At 32.5% G+C, this 10,875-nt stretch overlaps 2 protein-coding genes across 2 annotated transcripts; one reads left to right on the forward strand and one right to left on the reverse strand.

Moving 5' to 3' along the window:
- The first annotated feature begins 898 nt into the window (after positions 1–898).
- Positions 899–2,659, forward strand: LOC145933472 (uncharacterized). The gene is made up of 4 exons (XM_083033192.1): positions 899–1,091; positions 1,398–1,422; positions 1,517–1,674; positions 2,112–2,659. The coding sequence occupies exons 1-4, from the start codon at positions 1,066–1,068 to the stop codon at positions 2,281–2,283; spliced, it is 381 nt and encodes a 126-aa protein (XP_082889318.1). The 5' UTR covers positions 899–1,065; the 3' UTR covers positions 2,284–2,659.
- Positions 2,660–2,927: 268 nt separating this feature from the next.
- Positions 2,928–7,330, reverse strand: LOC145933760 (uncharacterized). Its single transcript, XM_083033752.1, has 3 exons — positions 7,293–7,330; positions 6,886–7,107; positions 2,928–5,479 (listed from the first exon to the last, which is right to left on the reverse strand). Exon 3 carries the CDS (start codon positions 5,443–5,445, stop codon positions 4,831–4,833), a length of 615 nt encoding a protein of 204 aa, XP_082889878.1. The 5' UTR covers positions 5,446–5,479; positions 6,886–7,107; positions 7,293–7,330; the 3' UTR covers positions 2,928–4,830.
- Positions 7,331–10,875: the final 3,545 nt, after the last annotated feature.

Here is a 10,875-nt window from a genome sequence, read left to right on the forward strand (position 1 = left end):
GAATGTAAATATCTTTTAAATAAAAACTAAAACTTTTAATTTGCATTTTATCGGTTTAAAAATAATTTTAATGGATTAATGAAATTTTAGCGATTAAAATGACACCAAACACGACATAAATCGGATAATTTTTAATTAAATATGTAATTTGAATTACTTGTTCAGTGAAAAATTATCCAATTTATGTTATAATTGATGTCATTTTAATCGCAAAAATCTTATTAATCTAATAAAATTACATTCAAAAATATCAAATAGAAAATATAAAAAATGTAATACAAACAAAAGCCATTTGTCACATAAATAAAACAAACCAGAAAAGTAAAATAAGTAATATTAAACCTCGGGAGAGATTTCAATGCTTGTTTACGAGATATGAAAGAAGAAAAGAAGAAAAAGAGAAAGAGAGAGAGAGAGAGAAATTTGGCTTTTAAATTTGTTACATTTCCTATATGTCATTTCCATAATAATGTGTATAATAATATATATATAATATCTGAAATGACGTGGAAAATGTGTGTATATATATTATAAATTTAAGAGCTAAATTTTTCTTTTTAAAAAATACTGTGAATAAATGTTTTTATTATTTGAAAAGAAACATCGTCATTTCGAAATATATACATGTACGATATATTTAAATAATTTTATATATATATATATATATATATATATATAAATATTTCGTATATACTCGTATATACATATATATACTCTAAAATAATTTTTTTTAAATTGCATTTCTCGTGTTACTATACACATGTATTATTTTATTATCTCTTACAATTAGATTTAGTTACTATTTCTCACTTCGGCCGCAATATTACTGAGAGGGCGCTAGTACACAGCGCTCTTTTTCCAGTCACACTAACTCCCGTAAGACCATCGGTCTTTAATAGTACCTCGTCAGTGGTCAGACTGTTCAGTCGAATTGACGTTTAATTTATCATAATAAATCTCCAATTTTTTAACTGAACCCTGTAATCAAAAGAGTCGTGTAATATTGTTTATAAAGTGTTAATAATTAATAGAAGCCTGTGATTGAAAAAGAATCACGAAACGACAATGGTTCGACGAAAGTCCGTACCGAGGTTAATATCCCTCAAAATTTGATGTATTATTGAAGAAACTATAAATCTTAAATTGTTATGGTTTTTATTTAATTTCATTTAATTAATTTTTTTATTTCTCTTTTACTATGATTACTTTCAATAATTCAACTTAAACATAACATTAAGAATACTATTACACAATTGCTTGCAATATGTTGTAATATTGTGTCTAGCGAAAATCTAATAATTTATTTTATTATTCATTAATACTGCAATTGTTTATTAATTAGCGTATTTCTATTATTTGATATCTAATCTTGATAATTCATGAAATCTATATTTCAGATCAATCGGCACACCATCTGAAAGAGTAAGTGGTATATTTTGTTAAATAAATTTATATATACATATACATTAGTATACATATATAAATTTGTTAAATTGATGTATTTGTTATTCTTTAGACAAATGTAATAATGAACAAACGCAAAAGAAAAAGCCATATACTGCAGGAAATTAGGCATCTAAGAAAGACTACGCACTTTCTCATACCTAAACTACCCTTTTCGCGATTAGTCAGAGAAATTATGCTTGACTTATTCCCCAGGAAGGAAATCACCAAGTAAATAATTTCAGTTTCTGATTTTTTATATAAATTACTAATTCTTTGCCAACTGTATGCTTTTTTCTTAAGTTTATATATATTTTTTCTGAGATTCTGTTATTAATTAAGAGCAATTTTATCTTTTACATGCATATACATTGAATGTTTCATATATAAAATATGAAATAAATCGTAATATATATACAAATACTTCTTGTAAATATATTTTCACAGAAAATATGCATTACTCTCCCAAAAAAACTCGACTACATGTATATAGTATAAAACACTATATGAAAACATATATATATAATCAAGTATTTTTTATAGAGTACATTTTATATTATTAAACTTTTTCACAAAAAAGATAAAACCAGTTTACAGGACAAATATATCCAATGAGATTCATACAGTATCTGGTAGATTAGATTGACATGATTAGAACTAATTTACAGGATACAAGCCTCTGCTCTCGAAGCTTTACAAGAGGCAGCAGAGATGTACATCGTACAATTCTTCGAGGATGCAATGTTGTTGGCATATCATGCCAAACGGGTTACTCTTATGCGAAACGATTTGATTCTAATGCGCAGACTGAGAGGCTGCTCGGATATCATCAATAGATAAGAATCTCGTTTTTGATTAGACTGATATTCTTATATTTTTTGAGGTAAAATCATTTTTTAAAATATATATATATTTTTTTACGATTAGAATAAACAGTGAAAGAGTTTTCATTGTTTTTTCATGATATTAAATAAAAAATGACAAAGGAAGAGATACATACTAATTATATAAGAATTTGTAAAGTCTCGATCACATTAACAGATAAAAATTTAGTTTTATGTTATGTTTGATTTAAAGGGGCACTTTAATTACAAATATAGAAAATATTAATTGAAAACTCAGGGACATATATTTATTGTATTTTACAAGATAATTATTCTAATTCTGATGATAACGATGTGTAAAAAAGATGTGAATTATAAAATATTGATGTTAATTTTCATGTATTCAAGAGTATTCAAGAGTTCTTCACTATTCAAGAGTTATTCACTATTTAAAGATTAAAATTTAAATAAGGATTATGTCTGTTGACTGATGATAAATATTACGAATTAATAGAATTAGAAATGTACCTATTAGTATTTTTATAAAAAAGAACGTGTGTTTGATATTTTGAATAAAAATGCAATTTTCTATAAACGCGACTTTTTTTTATGCAACATTTCCTCGAGGCACTCAAAAAAGGGAGCTGAGGAGAAGCGGTGTTGTTTCGCTAAATAAAATTTATTTTTGAGAAACATTCAAACATCTCGATAAAACTCGTAACTTTACGAAACTTTGGTAAAATATACAGTTTTGCGATAATCAGGCGGATCTCTTAAGCTACGAATATCGAAGCGTTGCCGAGAGCCGAGCATCAGCGATTGGTGCGATAAAAACAGTGTTAAATAATAAAATATCGCGTGACTCGAGAAACGGTCACGATTGTATATCGGATGTTCGGTAATGAGAGTGTGTTTATTACGCACAACGTATCTTACCGAAAGTTGATATCCTTTTTTTTCTTGACGACGATATATTGAGATGTGAATAACTCATAATCAAATTGAAAACGTAGAGATTTTAGAATAGGAAAGTAGGAATCGTATAAATTGACAGTAAAACCTTTTGTTCTTTAATCAATTTTTTCATCAATCAATTTAGATTCTATTTTAATGGAATCTCTTAACTCAAAGTATAGCTATTATATAAATATAGCTACCAAGATATTTAAGTTCGAAAATATTCTAAGAGCTGCAAAAAACGGTATACATTCGATTAAATATTAATAAGGAAAAAAATTCCTTTTGTTTTGACTTCTCAAAGATCTTAGCTTTTAAGAAGGAATGTCGCTTAATCACGAGTTACTACCGAACACTCCGTGCGCTTGTATATGTTTCTGATGTTAGCTGCGACAAGAACAACCATAATTCATGACCACGCGAGTCACACGCGTCTTTCTATAAACGCGGATTTCTAAGAGAGAGAACTGTCTAGAAAAATAGTATTACAAATAACGATCATACAATCTAACCGCCTTAGCTAAACGTTCTCGATTCATTCGTTCGCTTCTAACATATACTACAATGTAGTGTATATGTATAATGTATACACACACACACACAATTCAACGAGAAAAATACAATACAAAAAGGCACCTGGAAAAGCAGGCTAAATTCGTGTAAACAAGCGTATCCTGGGACTTCCACGAAGACACTTGTCGCATGTTTAGGCACAACATTTCGCTATATACTTTCATGCTGCCTGTCATTGTACACGGATGCGGATCACGAATTTCGCACGAAATATAAATCTTCGCATCGCGAGAGTAAATACGCAAAGTTATTCAATGCCGCGTAATTCAGGAATCAACAGCGACCGCTGAAAATTTTCGCAAACAATGATTTGAAAGACACTGAAGACTCTCAAACAACGTTTAAAAGTATCTAAATAATTTCCTCGGCCAAACTTCCTTTAAATAGAGTTTTTAAATGCGCTTTTTTATTTCTTAAATTAAATCTAAGATTTATTGTGTGATTTTATAAATGTCTAAAACACTTTTTAAAAAGCTCAAACTTCTTTTCAATGTTTCTTTATATATAACACTTTTTGGATATCTAAATTTTTTTTTAAAGTTCTAAAACTTTCAACGAGACTTTTAGGGAACTTTTTAAATGTTTCTTTAGATATCTAAAATTCGAGTGCGATATTTGGATGATCAGAGACATTTATATTATTTTTATTCTTCAGATATCTTTCAGAGCGCCTTGTGCGCTCGACTTCCGACTTCGAGTTCGGCTCGCGGAATTAAATAACAAGAAGTTTCTCTTCGCTTCACTTCTTCATAAACGACCGCACCTTGTTTACGCACTTGTCCATGAAGTTTCGCTTGCGCTTAGGCTCCGCGCCTGCTGGCAACGACAATAGCGAACCCGGGCCCTTCGCACGAGCTCCGGACCCACTATAATCACTTGACGAGATGCTTCCATCAGAATCCAGTCCCGCACCACAGCTTCTCGATGCTTTCAGCAATATCGTCGATTTGTCGTCGTTGTAGTCGTCTTTTTCGTCGTTGCTCCGCGTCAACAGTCTCTCTTGTGCCGTTTCCCTGATTTTCTGTTCTTTTACCTAATGCTCTTGATTTCCAAAGTGCTTACCGGAATTTGTCGAAGACTGTCCTTCCGAGCTGGAATATCGACTCGGCTTCGGAGGATGCGTCAACAAAGTTTCTTTGTCATTCTTATCCTTGTCCGAGGACGTTTGCGCATTCTCCATTTCGAATTGGAATTCAGCGTCAGGCAGCTTCGACTTCATTCTGGGAATCGGTCTTGGTTCATCCTTGGACTCGATAGCTTCGGTACTAAGCTTCTTTTGATTTTCTTTTGAAGCAGAGATGATTTTATTCTCCTCTGGATTTGTCAGCGAATGATTTTTCTCGTGCTTTATTTTGTTTTGCTCCTCGCAGGATTCCTCCGCGCTGCTCTTCACGTCTTCATCCAGAAGATCGTCCAGACTGCGTGACCTCGGTCTAGGTCTGGGAAGTGGTGGTCGTTGGACGATGACAGAGGAGACCGACATTTTCCGCTCCTGTTCCTGCTGGTCTAACAATTCCAGAGAACGGGAACGTGTCGACGGCGATGGAGGCTGCCGCGGCGGCCTGCGAGGCACTGCCGGACTGCCGCTGACATTCCCGGAATGCACGTGCATGAACTTGAAGCGTGGAGACGTGGGTGGCAGGCCCATCAATCAACGGGACGGACTCGACGACTTTTTAAGCCTAGAATGCAAAAACAAAATTCGTAAGTTTACATTTCCAATGTATTTTTTTATTTATTCGTTTATATTTTTTTTATTTCTTCAATGTTAGATATAAGAAGAATGTTAGATATATGTAGATATAAGAAGAATTTTATACCTTCACATATTCTTATATATTTCTAATGAGAATAAAATTCGTCGCATTAAAACGTAAATATTAAAAAATTTAAATTACATATTAATTTTTAATCTTTCTTATCTCGTTAAAATTTATGATATATTGAATCATTTAAAATATTTATATTTACGTCTTCTCATACTCACTTAATAATTTGAACTTGTTTTTAAATTTCTTACACCAAACATTAAAGATTTATTTGACATAATTACATCAAGCACAATTGTACCGCTGGGATTTCAATAATGCACATCTATACATAAATAATGATATCTATGTCTAGAAAATTTAAATTGTTATAGTTATTATTATATTTTTGGAACTTTTTATAAATTTCTTAATAAATTCTGATACCATCAAAAATCTATCATTTAAATTTACATTAAGAATTCAAGATAATTTAAATTTAATTAAGTAATATAAAAATAATTTAACCGAAAGAGAAAAAATTATCTACATATATTTATTCCACACATAGACTGTGAACATTTAACATCCAATTAGACATAAGATCTTATCTAAACCTCTATCGTAAACTATACATCTAAAACAAACACATACATGTACATGTAATAGGACACAATTAAGATGCATTAAAACGAACGATATCAGGGAATAATTTAATACAAAGGTTTAGCAAAAGCAACGAGATGGTGACGGATTGATACCATTTAAACATCAATAAAGAATTTGTATCATTGACTGACCTAGTCATGATTGTCTTAGAGCGATTCGCAATCTTGGCTGCGTGAAAACAGAAATTAGTGCTGCGTTAATAGAGCTCGGCTCAAAATCGAATCATAAAAAAAATTAACTTGTTAATAATCAAATAATTCAAATTATTAAAGATTTTTTATCTATTATAATTAAATTGCTTCCAGTTACTTAAACTTTACTTCCTTACTTATTTATATTAATTATTCTTATATGAATCATCAATAATTTAAAATATTAAAAGTTTACAAAAATAATAATTTAATTATATAATCTACTTTCAATTATTTAAATTACAAAAATCTTAAACTCTTTTTCGTTATTCTCAATTATTTTTAATGCAAATTATTGACGAATTTTTAATTCGTAGTAATTAATATAGTCTGGCTCCGTTAATGCTCAAGTCAGGGCTTAATCTGTTACAGTTTAATGGATTTTAAAATATTTAGATTTTCTTCTGGACGTTTTGACGAATCGATTCGCTCATCAGATCCGATATATCAGAGCTACGCTAAATTATCAGGTATAACTACCTGCTCGGTATGGCTGTGGGCGGGCCATCTAGTCAGTCTCGCCCACCCGTGGAATCTTTATCGCTGCCCCTGCTCTCGTTGCTGTGCATCCGCTGATAGTTAGGCGGTTGTCGTATGTTCGTGGTACTCGGTGTGCTCGGCTGGGTCACGTCCTTGGGCGCCATGCTGCGCGGAATTCCGGCGGATAGCTCAGATCTCATAGGTATCTCGCCTCGCATAAACCTTCACATCGTGAGAAATAAAAATCGAAAAGTTATTTTAACACTTAATTACATCTTAAACTAAAATTGCATTATATATAGAAAAATTATATATTGGTAGAATAAAATTATTAAAAACATAATAAAATAAGAAAAATATTTTAATATAAGGAAGTTTGAAGATTAGATTAAAAGACTAATCTTTACCTTTCTAATTTGTCTACGCAGGCGTCTTGATAGTCGTGAGAGATATTTCGCATTGTCTGCGATCCTGATGAGAGAGTATAACGCTGAGATTCTTATGATAACTTTCTTTGATTAACAAGTCTATGATAGCGTTGCATGATGACGATTCCCGATATAAGATCGTTTATCGATCAATTATTACTAATTTCGGGGAAAGCGTGTCGTTAGAATAATCTTCCAGACCACACGGTTAGGTAACTCCTCGCGAAAATCGATTATATATTTCTTCATTTTTAATAAAATATTATCATCATAGCAACTCTTTCGCTCCTACTTCTTTTTTTCTTCTTTTTTTCACTCGTATCACATTGCAAGCATTGATATGCATCTTGTTACTATAATAAATTGTGCTGTTGTAATAAAATAAAAATCTCTTGAATTGAACATTGGATATGATGGATAAATGTCGAAGAAAAGTTTGAACGAAAATCGTTTTCTTGCATCTCGTAAGATTGTATACGTCAAAGGATGTTTCCAGTATACGTTTATTTCGCAAAATGATTAATTTAAGTTTTACGAGTTTATGAGAAAGCTAACGATGTAATATCAATATCGTGTGTGTAGAAATACGCACGTGCGTCGTATATTTTTTAAATATTAAAAAATTTAATTTTTTAAATATTAAAGATATCTCAGTAAAGTTTAAATCAAAGTAAAATTCTACAATATAATATTTTATAAATGTTATTGTAAATTAGTATAAATATAAGTTATTTATTTGCATTTTTACATATTACGTTTAACTTTTTACGTTTAACTATGTGTGTGTGTGTGTGTGTAAGTTTTAATAACTGTAAGATTTCGTAATCTATGTAAGACGGAAAATTTTAATTTTATTTTGTTAAATATTTGACACTATTAAAAAGAGCATTAATTGTGAGACCGAGTTGTTCGATCAAGAGAGAGACAATTAATCGATTAATTCGACACGTGCATCGAGGATCTTGGTACTTCAGTGAATCATGGAGTAGCATCGATTATAGATAGATAGAGAGAGAGAGAGGGAGAGGGAGAAAGGGAGAGAGAGAGGGAGAGAGAGAGAGGGAGAGAGGGTGTTCAAAGCTGCAATAAATAATTATACATTATTTCTGTAATTTCAAAAAGATCTGTTAATTTGCGACTTTGAGGACAAAAACAAATAGGCAATAAATCTGCGATGACAGATACGCCAATAAAAAACAACATAAACATATAAACACGTAACAGCCACCGCGCCGGAACACAACCACCGACGTCGCGAAAAGCATGCGCGGCCGCATCACGTGGGCACTGTAAGGCCAATCAATTGCGCGATCTAAAGACTCGCGCATGACAGGCACGTGCCTACTCTGCGCGGATCACGAGGCAGCCTATAGCGTACGGCGCCTTCGAGTCACCTCTAAATGTTTAAAATTAAGGATGATTATTGGCGCGAAAAGGGTGACTCCTTGACCGAATCAATAAAAGGAGCTCACCCAATCATGGGCCTTATCGCAGTTATCCGTCGTAAACCGCATATCGCACGCTTGTTATACCGCTTATACCTAATTAAAACCGCTGTCGACACCCGCTATCAACCAACTAACGATCTCGAATTACGGACTAGAACTCTATTACGGCACTATTGTTAGTAGTGACAAACACTGTTTTGTTGTATATGTTAAATTTTGTTAATACAGTAAACATTGTTAAACTAATATCTGAGTGCAAGCAGTGGTAGCAACGCAGAGTACTAGAGGGAGGGAGAGAGAGAGAGGGAGAGAGAGAGAGAGAGAGAGAGAGAGAGAGAGGAGAGAGAGAGAGAGAGAGAGAGAGAGAGAGAGAGAGAGAGAGAGAGAGAGAGAGAGAGAGAGAGAGAGAGAGAGAGAGAGAGAGAGAGAGAGAGAGAGAGAGAGAGAGAGAGAGAGAGAGAGAGAGAGAGAGAGAGAGAGAGAGAGAGAGAGAGAGAGAGAGAGAGAGAGAGAGAGAGAGAGAGAGAGAGAGAGAGAGAGAGAGAGAGAGAGAGAGAGAGAGAGAGAGAGAGAGAGAGAGAGAGAGAGAGAGAGAGAGAGAGAGAGAGAGAGAGAGAGAGAGAGAGAGAGAGAGAGAATGAATGAGTCTTTATTTAGCTTTCTCAGCTATTTGCAGTGTACAGAATTAGATTCAATTGACCGCAGACATAACATAATTTCTTAAAGTACGTTTGAATACATTTATGTTTGTACATTCCTTGGCTACAGCCGGTAGGGCATTGTACATTTTCACACCTTCATAGAATAAACTTTTTTGCGCATTTCTTGTTTTCCGAAAATGAATTCTAATATCTTCAGCTTGTCTTGTTTGAATTCCGCTTAATTCTTTTATTACTTGTATTTTATTGCATAGTTGTATTGGTAGCATTCCTATTACTAATTTAAATATAAAAGTACATGCATTGAAATATAATCTCTGTCTTATTGACATAAACTGTAACGCTTGTATCATTACTTCTATCTTAGTATATCGATTACACTGCAATATAACCTTCATTGCCCTATTCTGAGCCACTTGCAGTCTATTAAGTTGTGTTTCACTCATACATATTAATAATGTTGCGCAATACTCAAAGTGAGGAGCTATAATCGCCTTGTACACAAAACATCTCGTATATGTTGATAAATTACTTCCTATTCTGTTTAGGAAACCTATTTTTTTCCCTACCTTTTTTAATATGTAGTCACAATGATCTTCAAATTTTAAATTACTATCAATAATTACCCCTAGATACTTGATTTTTTCAACTCGCTCAATTACAGCATCCTCACCTTTTAGCATGATATTCCCTAACAATTTTTTTCGTACGCCTCTTACTATCATATATTTTGTTTTGCTCGTATTTAATTTTAGTGTATTTATTTGCAACCAATTTTTTACTCTATTAAACATAAAATTCATTTTATATTCAAGCTCTTCACAGCTATCTCCGGTTACATACAGTATAGTATCATCCGCAAACATTTTTATATTATAATCATTATGACAGTTATCCACAATATCATTTATATACACAATAAACAGTAAGGGTCCCAACACCGAATCTTGCGGCACACTGTATTCAGTAGTTAGTATTTCCGACCAATTATCATTTAATTTTACCCGCTGTTTTCTATTATTTAGATACGAATTTAGCCATTCAAGAACTCTACCTCTTATCCCATAGTCATACAGTTTATTTAATAATCTTGCTCTGTTAACTGTTTCGAACGCTCTCTTGAAATCCATAAAAATAACTCCCACCATTTTACCTTCACTAATGACTAATTTCCAATTATCTATAATGACCTGTATCGCTGTTTCACATGAATGATGCTTCCTGAAGCCAAATTGATGTTCCGATATAATGCCTTTACTTTCTAAATACGATTCTAACTGATCTTTAACCACTAATTCTAATATCTTTTCGTACAATGGTAAAGTGTTGATTGGTCTATATTCGCTAGCTTTTTTTGGATTTGCAACTTTCGGAATTGGTATAATTGTTGAAGTTTTCCACCCCTCTGGGCATTGACCTTCAATGAGCGAACTATTTATTACTCTTGTAAATTCT

Source organism: Prenolepis imparis, unplaced genomic scaffold, assembly GCF_030444845.1.
Source record: "Prenolepis imparis isolate NDT839.2.m4 unplaced genomic scaffold, iyPreImpa1.0 SCAF_3, whole genome shotgun sequence".
Classification (NCBI taxonomy): Eukaryota; Metazoa; Arthropoda; class Insecta; order Hymenoptera; family Formicidae; genus Prenolepis; species Prenolepis imparis.

Bases quoted from the DNA above. Each gene is read 5' to 3' on its own strand.
- LOC145933760 (XM_083033752.1), bottom strand. From the start codon at position 5,445: ATGGGCCTGCCACCCACGTCTCCACGCTTCAAGTTCATGCACGTGCAT.
- LOC145933472 (XM_083033192.1), top strand. From the start codon at position 1,066: ATGGTTCGACGAAAGTCCGTACCGAG. The intron at 1,092-1,397 runs GTTAATATCCCT...TCTATATTTCAG, and splicing joins CGACGAAAGTCCGTACCGAG to ATCAATCGGCACACCATCTG. The intron at 1,675-2,111 runs GTAAATAATTTC...ACTAATTTACAG, and splicing joins CCCAGGAAGGAAATCACCAA to GATACAAGCCTCTGCTCTCG.